The sequence below is a fragment of the Alternaria conjuncta genome (genome assembly GCF_024043145.1).
Source record: "Alternaria conjuncta strain BMP 0040 chromosome Unknown scaffold_12, whole genome shotgun sequence".
NCBI classification, from domain to species: Eukaryota; Fungi; Ascomycota; class Dothideomycetes; order Pleosporales; family Pleosporaceae; genus Alternaria; species Alternaria conjuncta.
Genome location: NW_026250101.1, coordinates 157221 through 173213, shown reverse-complemented (window position 1 = coordinate 173213; position 15993 = coordinate 157221). Strand labels below are relative to the sequence as shown.

General features: G+C 55.3%; 3 protein-coding genes across 3 annotated transcripts; 2 read left to right on the top strand and 1 right to left on the bottom strand.

Annotated features, from left to right (window-relative positions):
- Positions 1–84: 84 nt before the first annotated feature.
- Positions 85–2668, top strand: J4E85_008009 (uncharacterized protein; the record flags this gene model as incomplete). Its single annotated transcript, XM_051472238.1, has 2 exons — positions 85–184; positions 312–2668. The coding sequence occupies 2 exons, from the start codon at positions 85–87 to the stop codon at positions 2666–2668; spliced, it is 2457 nt and encodes an 818-aa protein (XP_051323703.1).
- A 1764-nt stretch (positions 2669–4432) lies between these two features.
- J4E85_008008 (uncharacterized protein) lies at positions 4433–7104 on the bottom strand (the record flags this gene model as incomplete). Its single annotated transcript, XM_051472237.1, has 3 exons — positions 4433–4707; positions 6052–6262; positions 6853–7104. The coding sequence occupies 3 exons, from the start codon at positions 7102–7104 to the stop codon at positions 4433–4435; spliced, it is 738 nt and encodes a 245-aa protein (XP_051323702.1).
- Positions 7105–10289: 3185 nt separating this feature from the next.
- On the top strand, positions 10290–11668 carry J4E85_008007 (uncharacterized protein; the record flags this gene model as incomplete). The annotated part of the gene is made up of 2 exons (XM_051472236.1): positions 10290–10741; positions 10912–11668. The coding sequence occupies 2 exons, from the start codon at positions 10290–10292 to the stop codon at positions 11666–11668; spliced, it is 1209 nt and encodes a 402-aa protein (XP_051323701.1).
- Between the last annotated feature and the right edge of the window lie 4325 nt (positions 11669–15993).

Below are 15993 nucleotides of genomic sequence, written 5' to 3'. Positions count from 1 at the left end.
CTGCAACCTGTTCAGGACACACGCGAACATCGAGTCATCTCTTGTCACACCTGTCGTTTTCATGCCTTGTCGGACCGGTCCAATATGGCGGAGTTTTCAGCCTGGGTAGAGCAGAACAAAGGGCTCTGGACACGCGTATACGATGAGGTCATCAAGCCTGACCTCGAGAAGGAATGGAAGACGAGTACGTATGGTCATTTAACGCGTCGACCTTTGCTAAGAATGAATCAGGAGAAGAGAAACATCATAAGGAGCTAGATCAAAGTACGCGTTTTGTCTTAGTCACAGAGTTACATACTGACCTGCTGCAGAGGAGGAGAACCAACAAATACTGTTCCAACATCTGAATGACGAGATTCTGAAATCAGCGCGTCTTGCCAAGGAGAACGAGCACCTGAAAGAACAGCTCGAAATTAGGGGGCCAGTCGACCAGCATGTCTCTGAACTTGATGCACCAAGTGCGTCCGACGACTATCGCCACCTCGCTACCGAGAATGAGGAGTTGAAGCAACGACTCGCGGCTTTACAAGAGGCCGCTGCACCATTACCAGATCACGGGGTTGCGAACGAGGCTACCGAAGAAGAGTATCACGACCTTGCTGCCCGGTTTACCGACTTGACTAAGAAGTACCGGGACATGTCTCAACAAGTGAAGTATCTCCAGAAGAAGAATGCGAACGTCATGCAAAAGAACAGGGACATGAAAGAGAGCGTGCGCGCATGGCAAGAGTACGCAGATCGGCAAGCAGTGAAACAAAAGTCGAAGAGCGAGGCCAGAGACGGGGCCGACAAGTCACATATGGCGACAGCTCACCTTCTTCCCGAAGAACGGCCTCATCTACCTTCCAGTCCAGTTTCATTGGCCACCGTGCGAACCCCCGGATCCATCGCTAATCCAGATCGCTCCTCTCCCGCTCCCATAGCCCCGCTTCCGCGTTCAGTTCTAGGGATGACGAGTCGGTTGGCGTCTCCGACTACGGTCAGCGGCGAGGAACCTCGGAGCCCCACCACAACTGTCACTCCAAAGGCCAGCACTCGGTCAGGGAACGTTGAGTTACAACAGCATCAAGAACACAACGGCGGTGTCTCTTCGCACGTCCAGCGCATCATCTCAGAGGACGAAGGCCATCGTTCAGCGATTCCAAGCTCTAGTCAAACAACAGTGGATGAGCAGGTCGAGCCGCGGAGCATATTTGAACAGGTTATGGAAGCTGAAGACGACGATGATTTCCCCGAATTTGTTTCCGAGAGGTCACTAAAACGCAAACGAGGTCAGCCGTCAAAATCCAGATTCGAGATATACGCAGATCATTCTTCAGATGGTACGCCGATAAAGCCCCATCGTGTGAAAGAGGAGCCGCACAGTAGTCCTCCGCTCCCCGCCTTCAACATGACTCGGAACGAGACGATGGATCTGGACGATCCTGCGCCCCATGGGATCAAGACTCCTCGTCAAGCCCGGACGCGTATCTTACATGACACAGATCCTGTGGAAACGCCTCATCAGCAGAGACGTAACAGCGCGCCACTTACGCAGGCCGTTAAGAACGAAAATCTGGATGACACTGATCTGCACGATCTATACGATCAGATGGGCGAGCCTCAAGCCACCGCGAGTATCGAAGCACGAGCCTTTAGTGAGCCGAATGAACCCACGCAAGCAGGAGACGGTGTGTTGAGACCCCTTGATCCCAACGTGGTGAGCAGTGCGTCTGAGGAACCTCCTACGAAGCGTTCACGGCAAGCCCAAGCGTATCAACAAGACAAGCATTCTTTCCTCGCAGAGTCGGGCGAAGCATTACCCGCGAATAATCGTAGGTCGAGGCTGCCGCCCCACCTTGCTCGAGCGCAGATGAACCAAAGATTACAAGCTTTGAAGAGTCCTCAGACACCAAGGAAGACATCGCCGAAAACTCCCAAATCAGGTTCGGTAAAGATCAAAACCGAGCAGAACCCAACCCCTCCCGCAAGCTCCTCACGTACTACCGAGACACGTTCCGTCAGTAAGGGTGCGCGCAGCGCAAAGTCAAAGACCCGCGCGAGCCCTCGTGAGGATCCGACACCCGACGGCCCTATATGGACCATGAGAGCTCCCGAGACCCGCTCTGGTACTCGCAGAAGTCGTGCATCACCATTGAAAGATCAGGTTCGCCTCCGAGATAAGCCGGTCGGCGAGCTCAGCGTCAAGGACTTCAAGCCAAACCCCGAATACAACCAAGGCTTCAGCTACGCATTCTCCGAGACTGTACGCAAGCGAGGAGATCGCATGTGTCTTCCAGGCTGCACTAACCCGCAATGTTGTGGCTCCACTTTTCGAGCTTTTGCGGAGGCGCAAGGCCCTCTCAGCCCCTCGGAAGAAGAGGCTTTACTCGAGGACTATCTGGGCGATGCATACAGCAACATGCAGCTCACGCAGATGTCATCCGAAGAGCGGCAAGAGCTCGTTCTGCAAGCTCGGACGAAGAAGATGGCGAAAGAGTCAGGGAAGCATCGCGAAGCCTACGAGCGACGAAGAACACCGCCAGGGTTCTGGCGAGTGGACTTTCCGACGACACAGGAACAGCAGGAAGATAGGGAACGTGCAAAGGAACAAGAGAAGGCGATTGTGCAAGAGCGCTGGTTGGATGCACATAGGAGAGGTGGGAAGTGGATCTTCAGAGATGAGTAGGTCGTTAGTAAGGCGCGTTCTGAGTGGATGTGGGAAGGACCTCCGCGCTACGAGATCCGTGGTACGGGGCCATTGCAACCAGAGGTGTTGCAAGCACCATAGTATTATACGAAGTATTATCCATGGGTAGGAGCAGCCGCAAAATGCAGTGATTCTAAGCATTGTGAGTATAAAACATATCCCTTCTCTGAACTATCTTCCTAGTCTAAACCAACTCTTTACGACTTTCACCTCTACTCCAAACCAAACCTTCAAGACTTTCACCTACTCCACCACAATCCACCACCACAGTCAAAACTCACCCACCAGGAGAAACCCTCCTCATATCCATCACAATGTCCCTCCCCACACGCTCGCACTTCCTCGCCCACAACATCACACCCACCACTCCCTCTCCCTCCTCCGACACCGACACCTCCTGCGCAATCTGCAAAGAAGACTACAACACCACCACCGGCCACCCCGCCGTAACCTTCTCCAACACCACAAGCTGCAACCACGTCTTCTGCGAACCCTGCATCGTTGCATGGTTGAGCGCTAAAGGGACAAATACGTGCCCGTTGTGCAGACAAGAGCTTTTTGTTTTGGATGACGGGGAGGGGGAGGTGGAGTATGAGGGGGGTGTTGAGTTTGGGGGGTTTGGTGAGGAAGATGATGGGGATGGGGATGTTGAGTATTATTTTGCGGGGGGAGGGGTGTGGGATGGTGAGGAAGGGGAGGATGAGGATGAGGATGAGGAAGAAGACGATGAATTTCCATTTGAAGAGGAAGACGAAGTCGAAGGTGGAGATGGATTGGAAGACATCCCACTATCCTACCTCTACCGCAACACCCTCCTTCCTCTCCAAACCACCCCCTTGGAGACAACAGCCCTCCACCAAACAATCTGGCACAAAATCTGGAACCTATCATCTACATACCGCACCGCAGTCACACAAGCGGTCGAGCAAGCGAAGCGGGACGACAAGCCGCTTCCTAATTGGGACCATGCCAGTTTCAGCAGGCACCTCCCCACAACAACTACCATGGTGGCTTCTCTTGTTGAAGCTGTTTTGGCTCATACGGGGACAGATCTGTCGGGTAGGCTGACAGCGGAGATGCTGGGAAGGTTGGAGGGGGTGTTGAAGATTGCGCTGGAGGAGCAGCTTGAGCGGGTTCATGAAGCTGGGGGGTGGGAGGATGAGATGCGCGTGCCGGATTTTGAGGGGGGGTGGAAGGCTGAGTGGTGTAGAGAGAGGTTGTGTTTGCTTTTGGGGTTGGCGTTGCCGCGTGAGACGGCGGTGGAATAGGTATATCGGGGTATGTAGTCAAGGCAGCGTATACTCCAGCATCCTTTTTCGTACTTGAACTTGTGATTAAAACGCTGCTATGTAGACTGTAACCTCTGTGATACGACTTGGTTTGTAAAAGGTTGAGCGATTTATATACTCCAGCCTTAGCTATGTTTATTAAAGTAACAAACAACGAGCTTGTTGTAGTCGTTATAACAAATTTCATTTTTGCTAGCTTTTGACTATCTAGTTGGTGTTTTGGGGGAAGAGATAGTAGCAAGCAGCTACTGTGACGGCGGTAGACGATCACGGTACAAGGCCGGTCTCGTCTGTGTATTCGGAGGCGGAGTCAGCTTGAAGTTACATGTGTAGGTTGAAGTCAATTCCATTCCACCACCCAAGCTGCCACGTGGCTGCTTACCCTGATCTCCCCTCTCGACCAACGTGGTTCTCCGATATACCTGTCCTGTCATCCCCCTATTCGGAGTTCCGATCACAGCTCCTCCAGATCCTCATCCCCCATGTCGAGGGCGGGGAAATCGCCGGCCTCGCAGCGTTCAGGTCGCACAAAGGCGCCGTAATTGCTGCCGCACTCAAAGTATCGCTTGCCCTTGACGCTGCCATCGTTCTTGCCTGTCGGTTCGTCGAGAGTGACGCCGATCCAGACGCCTATACCCGGTATCTCAGGGACAAGGCCAATATAGGAGATGGTTCCCCGACGCGCATCTGACTCGGGTTGGAGGCGAACACGACCGTTTAGAGAAAGACCTAATAAGGGTTTTGCGTTAGTTGAATCGATTCGCTTCGCAAGTATACATGCGGTAAAGGGGACCAAAGTGTAAGTATGAATGCAGCCAGGATAATCGTACGAGATCAGCTCCGTTCGCTGTTCAGTGGAGCCCAACCTATCGAACCCTCGTATTCGTCCATGGTTTGGGCAAAGACAGGAGGTATACGCGAAAGCGAGCAAAAGAAGCAAACCTATGCCCAGGCGGAACGGAACAGGTAAGTGGACAACAACGTCCCGACGGCCGGGCGGGCAGTTTGGCAACTAGCATCGCGTATGCGCGGAAACCCAAGATCATTGCACGCCTAATCGGTCCCTCATGCACACCGATCACATCTTACTCGAGATGTGGTGGCGACGGCGAGGCTCAAGCGGGGAAGGCGGCCTGATTGTTCGAGACAGATGCAGGCGCTGCCCAATGCAATGCTATAGCGAGGCAGTGATGCGCGAATATCGAGGCGTGGTGCGGCGTTGGATCCATCAACACAAATCTCCAACACATCCTTCGGGGATAATGGCATTCAGCGGAGCAAACGATGCGTAACGTGCTGATGTGTTTTGGAAAGCAAGGAAAAATGCGGGCCGCGCCATCCGAGGATCTGGTGCCCTAAACCACCCTGACGATCTCGCTCGGGCGAGCAGGAAGAGGGAGATTTCAGGAAATGGACCATGTCGTAGTCGAAGTGTATTACCGAGAGACTTGGTCGACGAATGAAGCTGGAGAATGGGGAGAAGAATGAGGCTGGGTGGCAAGGAAGGCGTCGATCGCTTATTTTGAGAATTGAGTTTAGGGTTTCGGCGACTTGCACCCTTTGCCGCTGCCCGGTCCCTGCCAGAAACGGGTAACCTAGCGGAGCGACGACAGTCGTTGGAGGACGGCAACACTCGAAGCGATTTCCGAGTGTTAATCGGTTTACTATGGCATTTTGCCTAACGGATGTGCTTCCAGCGCCATACGCTCGGCTGTGGAGGTCTGGGCCAAGGGTTGGATGCAGGGGGCCGAAAAGGGTAGTCGTGTATGACGGGTTTGGTCAGAGGATACTCGATATGCGAGATTGCCTTGCCTGTCGCTCAGATGTCCTTGTCGGAGGGTAATGACAGGCTGAGACATAGTGAATCCTGTTATGATGAGGCGGCAACCTTGGAGGTATGCAGCAGTCCGGTTTGGGAAGAGTTTGAAGCATCTCCGTTTTGCACGTTGGAACGACATGGATGACTACAAGGCTGCAATGCGATGGTTGATGTCCGGGTTCCGGCGTTCGCTCTGCCGCGCAAACGTACGGCTCAACGGTGTGGGTGAAACATGCGGGAGATATACGGCTTACCTCGTTCCTCTACCTCCCGTTCTGAGGCGCGGATCTTTTGCTGCTCGATGCTGGGAGCCTCGGGGTCAAAACGACCCAGCTTTTGCGCCTTCTTCCATGCAAGCACGCTGTCGGTCCGATGCTCGTACTCAGCAGCGGGCATTTCGTACTTCTCAACGGACGACAGGTCGGTGAAGTCCGTCCTCGCACCCGGCGGACGAGTGTCGACGACCTAGACGTGGCTGTCAGCTCGGGAGCATGTTTGCGAGCATTCATTTGCTCGGGGATGTCAGTTGAGATTGCTCTAGCAAGGTGGCCGGTACAAGGGGTGATTCATGAGGCCATGTAAGGCATTGGAGTAGGGCCGAAGCGCCGAAAAAGAAATGGCAAGACAGCAGCGAAAGGCTATCCGGTATTGCGAAAGTTTATGTTGTCGGTATTGAATGCCGAGTGCCAGCAGCGTCCCGGCGTGCCCAACGCTTGCAGACGATCTGGTAACTCAGATGAAACGAAGGATGGCTTCCGCGCGGATCGCGTGCCAAGGCGCAGCAATTGGGAAGAGAGGGGCAGTGCGGGGCATGCAAATATGCAGGCATGACCTGACTGGAGCGCGCAGCCTCAACGTCGGACCTGACAACGAATGGGGCAGTCGAGCAGAGCGACGCATGAAACTGCTAGGCGTGGGTGTAGAGTAGATACAAGGAAGTAGAGAGGCGAGCCGGGGTGGCAGAGATGTGGCAGCTCGCGAGAGGACGGCAGCGTCGACACAGCCAGGACAGGGCTGCGGCGCGCGTGCAATGAGAAAGCAGAAGAAGCACTTACGGTTATCTCCGCATACGGCTGCAGCGGGAAGGCAGCAAGACGCGTCTGTTCCTCGTCGGCGGCCGTGAGGGCAACGGCATCCTGAGAGCCCACGCGCAGCGACAGCTGTTGACTGCTGGCGGGCACACCGGTGATGGGCTCCAGGCGGGCCTTGAGCTGCGCAAGCGACCACGACGGCGATATACGGCGCTCTGAGGACGAATTGGGAGAGCTAATGAGAAGCGGCACGTCTGCCGCGCTCTGGAGTGACATGGCGAGCGAGGGGCAGAGCCGAGGTGCACTAGAGGGGTAATGTATGTATATAGAAGGACTCTGCGCTGTTGGTGGTGGTGATGGTGTACGGTTGACAGGTGACCCGCTCCGTATGCGGGATGGTTACGAGTGGTGTAGGGCCGAAGAAAAGCATTGGAGAGGGTTGCGCAGGGCCGTATCGAGTATCCTAAGCGATGCCAAGGCCGTGGTTGTCAACCACAGTGAATGTCTCAGGACACGGCGAACCGCGACGAACGGCAACACCCACGCACCCCACGCCTCGAACGATGTGAGATGCGTGGGACAGTATTTACCCACGCCGTGCGCTGGCATCGTTCGCGCGTGGGCGGTTATTTCTGATGATCTTCGTCGAGGGAAGGCCTGCTCCGGGTCGAGCTGCCTCATCCAACTAATGCAAAACCATGCGCTCGTCAGCCAAGACGTGGTGATTGCACTTGATCAGATGCAGATGTCGGTACTCGACGGCTGTCTGCGGGCGCCTGCCAGCACCCCATCATAGCAGCCAGCGTCAACGAGACAAGTCATTTCCTCCAATGCCTCCAATACCTCCAACTAACTCCAACTGGGGCCTTCACCGCTCTTGTATGCGATGTATGCAATGCACGCGTCTGTAAATATAGAGTGCTGCGCCTTATAGATTCATGTAGAGGCTGTGGCACCTGCAAGACACCTGCAAGGCGACCGAGAGGACCAAGCAGACAAAGACCCCCCAAAGCGGCAGATAGAGGCGATAGAGGCAGACTCGACCAGACCGACCAGACTGACCAGGGCTGCGGAAGTGCAGTTCGCATGCCGTCGGCGCGGTGAGATTGTGTGCTCGTCTGGTCTGTGGGGAGTCTTTTGATCCTTCAATCACTCAGCAGGCCGTGGGCGCCGCCGAGGAAAGGCCCTTTGCCCTAGCGCTGGCCAGCGCACGGGGATGGTTCATGGCTAATGCACCTGCATGTCGGCTCCCACTGGCCCAAGGGCCTGCTATATCCAACCTCATTCAAAACATCCATCCAGTTCGGCCTCTCCTCACCGCCTCATGCGCATCATCGCGCGCCCTGGTCCCGTGATGCAATCTGCCACGCCGATGACATGGCAGGGCGGCGCCTCCTCGTAGCAAAACACAACGTGGCTCGCGAACACGAAGACAACACAGCAGCACCGCCCCTCACGTGCGCGCACAACATCGTCGCATAAACACCAGCGGGCCAACATCGTGTCCATCGTGCTAATCGTGCCATTCGTGTTGATGCCATGGCGCGCGCTAGACGTCACGCCCACGGCCGCCGGCAGTTCACCGCAGTTCACCGCTCCTCCTGCGCATGCTGCGACGCTGCTAGATCGCCGCCCACAGTGGGGTTCTTGACCGGACACATGAACGCAGGAATTGCACAGGTGGAGCCCGTCTTGAACGTTGTCGACGTTGGCGTGAACACATCACCACCTGCACCGCCTTAATGAAGTCAGCCGTTCGCAAGGCTTCGGTAGCGACGCTTCTGGCGTCAGATAGCCGGAGCAGGGCGAGCATGCTGCAGATCTTCCATGTCATCGCGCTTGTGCTCTTCCGAACCATCAGCGAATCCCTGAGACTGTTCACCGCTCATCACAATCCTTGATTCGTTGCCTCAAGCACTGAAAACACGCTCCAGCCGCTTCCTCGACGATCGTGAACGCGGCCCTGCTACCTGCAAACGCCGCAGCCCCGTCTTGGGCGCATTGAGGCCTGACGGAAAGGAGGGCAGCAAATGACGCCCAGTACACCACGCCGGCGAAGCCAATATCAAACCGCAGTAATGCAAATGCACCGGAGTCGTCTCCCACGTCAAAGACTGCGAGTAGGTTGCTGATAGCTACCACCACCTTCGTGACCTCCGTGACCTCCCAAGTGGGGGACACGTCATCGCAGTACTCACCACGCAAGAACGGGTGTCGTGCTTTTTGTGTCAAGCTAACGCTGCCAATTTGGCCTGTCCTTTTCTTTTTGGTCTCGCTAAAATCTCCGGCAGACATGCTTCCTTAGATCGGATCAGCTGTGGTACGCAAGTGGTCTGTGGGTCGTTAATGTGGCGCGCCGCCAGCACGAGTCGCCAAAGCGTTAAGCGCAGAGGTAGTGGGTGTCAAGTCAGAAACGCAAAGGGTACATCCTGATCCCAAGCCCCCGGATCCCTACCGCGGCGGACGATGAGGCGGCGCCAGCCCAGGGCTTCAAGGGATGCCTGCTATTAGTATTACAGTCGCACGCTAACTCTCTCTACTGACACATCCATGCTCACTCCCTCAGACCCTACCTACCTTTGCTCCTACCAGTCTGTATCCACCACTCCCCTACGCTACTCCTCTACCTTCTCGACCTGAAAAGTCAGTGGCTAAGCACGCCCGTCATTCATCAGACCGAGTGGTTGGCCTGTTTCACCCCCTGCTCCGAAAGCCCCGGCCCATAGCCCAAATAGCTCGAGTCGATCGACCACTTAGAGCGTGAATCATCCAAAGTACCTCGCAACTGGCTACTTGGGTCATCGTCGGCACATTTAGTCTATCCGAACCTCATCACCTTACCACTGTCCTCTCCTGTTCATCCTCATACACAGCTACCCATAACACGTTTCGCCTCCCTGTTGTTGTTTACCAACTTCACCTGCACATCAACACCCACACGACACGGATACAACCTCAGTTTCTGCCTTGCCTTTGCCCAACGCCACACCTGGGCTGATCAAACGACGGTTTCCTGTCAATCATCTGCGAGGCTACCTTACGACAACGCCCGACCTGATCGGTACACATTCGACTTATAGATAGCCATCTATCTGCTGTACTCCACACCCTACAGCCGTCTACCCCAACACCGCTACTGACTGACCGACTGTACATCTTTCGGTAACTTGAGCTTTCCAAGGACGCAGGTCTCTTGACAACCTTCTCCATTTTATGGGCTGGCTAGAAGCTAGTCCCTCACCGTCATCCTGGATATCAACCTCCTCCTTGAGCCTCGCGCTCGGGGCTCAGAGTCACCTGCGAGCAAGAAGAGCACCATATCAAATGTGTCCCACTCGACAGGAGCGACCAGAGGATACACAACCGCACCTTCAGCATACACACAGTCACCATCGCAAAGAGCGTCGCCGGCGTATGCCTCTGGACCACCCGCGTACCCAGGCCCCCCGCACTACGCGCCAATGTCTGCATACCAACAGGCACCGACATCAGCACCCCAAGGACCCGGATCAATGCTAGGAGGACCTGTTCTACCTGCCATCTCCGAACTTCACCGCCACGCTGAACCCGCACCACTCCCACACTTTCGCCCGCTTTACTCCGGCCCACATGGACCTTCCCCACCCCGTCACCCGCAAAATACTAATGGCTCCCCTCCTTCAACACTCAAGCGACAGGCATCTCAAACCCCGCTACCCGACGAAAGCCCGGCCAAGAAACAGTCCAAATGGACACCAGAGGAGGACAACCTGACCATCGAGCTGCGGGGTCAGGGAATGAAGTGGGACGACATTGCGAAACGACTACCCGGAAGAAGCTCCATTTCCTGCCGACTACGATACCAGAACTACCTCGAGAAGCGAGCCATTTGGGACGAGGAGAAGAAAAACAAGCTCGCAAGACTCTACGCTCGGTATGTACCACTCGACAAATCCGGATGGCCAGACTTCTCCATCTTGGTCATCCGTTCCTTCGTTTTGAGCCCACCTCTTTGGTTTCAGATCTACCCCAGCCCACTCTGCCGCACGCGTATGCGACGCATTTCCGCGCACTCTACCCAAAATCAATACTGACTCTTCTTAGATTCAAGGACCAAATGTGGCAGAAGGTCGCTACCGAGATGGGCATTCCCTGGCGGTCCGCCGAATCGATGCACTGGCAGCTGGGTGAGCAGGAGATGAGCGCGCGTGCGAATGCGCCGGTGTTTCAGCTCCACCCATCTGCAACCGGCACAGGCATGAGCTCGCCATCGCAAGTGCCCGTTATACCAGCCTCTGCCCCGCATGGCTTCACGCCTGCCAACGCCCCTCAACTGATGCCAAACCCGCCGCCGATGCCGCCGCAGCTGCATCAGGTGCCCCCGCCCATGCCCCAAGGTCCGATGCACGGCTACCACCAGCGGACCGACAGCGGTTCCAGCGCGGGCGGACGAAGGAGGAGGAACAGCTCATTCAGTCGCAGGCGCGCAGACCCTCGCAACCGGTCCAGCGTGCCCCCTCAACTAGGCCAACCTCTTCCCCAGATTCAACCCCAGTCGGAAGAAGACCTGATCAGCGGAGCCAGGACAGCACCTGTACCAGGCATGCAGTCGATTATCAAGCAAGAGGGCAGCATCCCCAGCTACATGGAGGCGTACCACCAGAGGAGAAGGGAAGAAGAGGCTGCAGGCCCGTCACGAGCAGAGCACCACACACGGAGTGAGGGCATGAGGAGTCCCGACCGCATGTCGCAGCGCAGCGGCACCGGCAGCATCAAGAGCATGAAGCGCGAGGAAAGCGACCGACCATCGCCACCCCAACCGTCGACACCTTACGAGCGACCCGCATCGGCAGTCGCATAGACACGTCTCGCACTCGCATTATTCAACGATTTCTTTACTTGTAGTAGATGGGATATAGACATATTTCGGGACGCATGCATACACAAACATTCGGGCAGGAACCGTAATGAAGCGTGGGTATACCCAGGGGTTTCGGCGCAAACAAAGAGAGAAGGGTTCAGGAGTCACACGGGGTATACCACGAAAGCTTAGAATAGGGAACACCGCGCTGCAGAGCCTGGATGAAGATCAACGCAGGGGCATTGTTCCGCACGACTGTGGCATTTAGCGTGGGTTGGTTGTCAACATCTTTTTCCGCATGGATATCAATCTCGTCTGGCATTCTGTTTTTCTCGCATTTTGCTGAACATCATAGCGTTTGTTTCTCCCTCTAGACTCGCATTCTGTTCCATTATCATGGTTGTTTTTTCCATGAACCTGTTTGTCACAGCACTGTTTTGGTGTGGTTCATTCGCATTTCTCTATATTCAATCATCCATCTCAACACAAGCACACCCAGCGGCATAGCGTGGCGAGTATACCTTTACACCGATGTTTTCCCCCCTCTTAGATATTACGTGTCGAACTACGTGTTCAACCAGCTAGTTTACGGCCTCGAAGTGTATCAAAGACTACGTTGGAAAGACTTTTTTTCGCGCTCGCCACCTGTACCCTGCCAGCCAGCATGGCCAGCACATCGTAGCAAGATTATAATACAACATGAACCAAACGGTTCCGTTCATCTCCGAGAAGCAAAACCCGCCCTCCATCCCTCCATCCCTCCCTAATTACGTTTCTTTCGGACCCTCCAAAGTTACCGTGTCCCTCAACATAGCAACAGGCCGTCCGGCATGACCCTGCACGTACGAGGTGTGTGGCGTGGCGGTGAACAGCAAACGAGATTCCCACCGCCGGGAAAACAACGTTCGTCTACCCCGGATCATCGTATGATGACGTAGCGGCCATGGGTGCCACACTTGCTCATGCCTGAGCAAAAGGTCGGTCAAACAGGTACCTACGTGGCCGACTCAGCGTGCGCGGAGCGCTGCGCTGTCACCGCTTCAGGGTGTGTTCAGCAAAGCTTAGCTCCAGTCGGAAATTTTTCGCCTCCTGGGTGGGTGGGGGAGTGTGGTGGCTGTCTCACGCAGTGTCTGTCTACTACACGTTCGCCAGGAGGGTGTGGTAAAGGTGCGTTGTTCACGATCATCACGTCTGTCTCCACTAGCACAGCCTCGTAGCCTCACTTTTGGGCCACGCGATTGGGCAACACGGGGGCTGCTTTGCATGAACTTGTCTTTAGAACGGTTCGCTGTCCTTGCATGGCGCTGCAATGCGTAAGTGTGTATGCAAACTATTTTAGGGCTTGGGCTGCTGGGTGTCGTGTCATCGGTTCTGCTGTGCAGGCAAAGAGGGTGTTGCGCCCCGCAAAAAGCAGGCGGCGCACGTGATTGGCGGGCTGGCGTGTTTGAGGATGCCGTAGGGCTGCGTGGCTGCTAATCGATAAGCCTGGCCAAATTCCATCATTCCCATGGTTGCCGCCTTTGCCTGCAGTTGCCAAAGCTAATCGGCCTCGACAAAGTTTGGTTTACGCCCAAGGCACCAATTCATGTGCGCGCGCTCTCCGCTCCCGTCCCACTCGGAGCACAAGGCTGAGATGGTGCTCGCACGTGCCCCAGCCCTCACGAACCGCTTTGAAACAGCCTAGTTCAACCCGCCCAAGGCACGCCCTTTCAGTGCTTTCACCACCCAACCTGCCCAGTGCGTGCCTTTGCAGAAAAAAACCTTCCATGATGCTTCTAGAAGGCCACGCCTAGTCCAAAGTCTATGCCCATGACATATTCCCCTTGCCGTCGCCGCCACGCCCACCCACCTACCCGCCAGTTCGTTCGCGCCAATATCCACGACATCGCATTCAGGCAGATTGTGTCATTCATCTACGTGCCGTCAGGCGAGTCGGCATAAAAAACCAAAACACGGCGCAATGCCGAACTAAAGCCAAAGCAGCGTGACCTGGCGCATGGGACGACAAAACTCGAACCATGCAACATGACACAAACGGAACGGTAATGGGCAGACGAACCAAGACGGCGACCATGGGCACCGCTCCTTACGTTACTTTTTTCCCCGGGGCTCGGCCATGCGACGCAATAGGTGTTCGCATGATCGGGGAACGGATGGGTGAACTATTGTCAAACGGCCGAGCCGCTCCTCGGCGCTGCTCGTGTTGCGTTGCATAAACAAATCACGGCGCAAAAGAGGTTATGCATGAACAGTGTCGTTATTCTCGCGGGCACTGACCGGCGATCGCAGCCCTTCGAGAAGCCTTCCCGATGCGGCATGGAGGGCATGGGTAGTCGAGGGCCAAATCTCCCACCTGTTCGCCAAACGCGAATCATGGGCGCTGACATGCCACCATTCACAGAATGACTGTGCACATGACGACACCCTTTCACTTGACACATACACAGATCCACCCCAGGGCCTGCCACCACCCATCCCTTTCTGCGTTCAGTGCACACCAGGAGTGTGCGGCTAGGAGTGCCTGGCGTCGCCTTACCCGCGCGAACCTTCTCATCGGCTTTGCCACATCGTACGACAATTATGACATGTTGGTTCACATATCGTTGTCGCAAGATTACGACCCTCCTGCATGCTGGTTCTCTGATCGCCCGGGATCGCTGCCTTAGGCCGAAACAACTGACAAGGGCGAGCATGGCAATTGAATGGGTCAATCGCAGGAGCGAGAAAAAACCGTTCCGTGACATGTGTGTGGGCCAGGCACGTCCGCCGCTTGCATCAGGGCTGTTCCATGGAAACAGTGTCGAGGGCGCTGTCCCTTACTTCTTGCTGCCCACGCGTTTGGCGGCGAACTGGCTCCGCGTTCCATGTCATGCGACATGGGGGCTGGTCCTGAAGCAGGCTAAGCCGTGCGGGCGGGAAGACCAAATCGAACGTCTCAAGAATGTTCTTTGCATCATCCCTCCCCACGTGCCATCTAATTTCGGCCTTTGGCTTGAGCTTGCGAGCAGCGCGCGAACAGATGAGATTAAGCCGATCGGAGCCTTCTCCGTCGCCCGCCATGCGCACATTGACATTGCGATGTGGTCATGTCGTTATTTTGGGGATCGGAACCTTTCGCTCAATGTCATCATCCCTCGACGAGGCAGCTGAACAGACCTCGGGCTGCTGAGACAGGCGTCCGTCTGTTCGCGCAAAGCTGCATGGGGCTTTGGCCAAAAGTAAATGGGAAATCGGCTCACATCAGCTCATACAGCAAGCCACCAGCCAGCGCTCGTCGCCTCCTGCGTCAAAGAAGCAGCCCAATGCAAATAAACGTGCAAACACTCGCCAATCCATACAACCCAACAAGCAAGTATTGCACTAGGTGTACAGTAACAGTATTGTACATGCAGTAGTAGATCTATAGTTTGGTTCAGCATCCGAAACCCACACATCGGCATCCGACACATGCCCAACGGCTTTCCCACGGTGTATCCCGCAACCGCATTCCTCATCCGCAATGACAATGGAAATTATCACCGCCGAAATCGCGATACCATGACGATCGCAAACCTGAGACATAGCGCCCAAGTGGGACGACGTGACACTCCACACACCGCAGAATTTCGGTGCGATTTCGAGTCAGAAAGGGAAAGGACAGACGAGTGCGAGATTAGTGGCGCCGATCGAATAGTTCACGCCCTGTTCACCCAGACATGCTCGCCCGCCCCTCCATCCCCCCAAAGGGGAGAATGAACGAACCGTAGCCCGCTAAAGGACCCGAGACCAGGCACCAAGACTAAACAAGACCGAGATGCCTTTTGCTTTTTTGACAAAGCACGCGACAGGTGAGCGACTACACGATTCATGTTTTGCATCTTGCTGGTTTACTAAGTAGCTTACCTACGCAAGACAGTAAACCTTGGTCCTTCGACCTCGGGCAGTCCTCCATCGCGCAATTCGCTCCGGCATTCAAAGCCGACCGCATACCGCGCGAGTTTGGTACTTTTGGCGTCGGTTTTCGCCGGTCCCACACCGTTCTTGTGAGAGAATCGCGACTTGCACTAGGTTAATCCCTCGTCACGAGTTCCAACCATTATGATGAGACACCAGGAATCAGCGCATCATTTCACCCACTCATCAAATCTGGAGTACCTATGGATGGAGTAAAGTCCATGAATGCCAGATTGGCAGGATAATGGAATGCCTTAAAACTTGGGTTTCCGTTTTGAATTACCCCGCTTAGTTACGGTCCCAGTCCTGGGAATTAAGGCTCTCCGAACTTCTGCGACAAGTGACAGCTGGATCTGTGTGTGACTGGCCTATGGCACGACAGCGGACGAGGC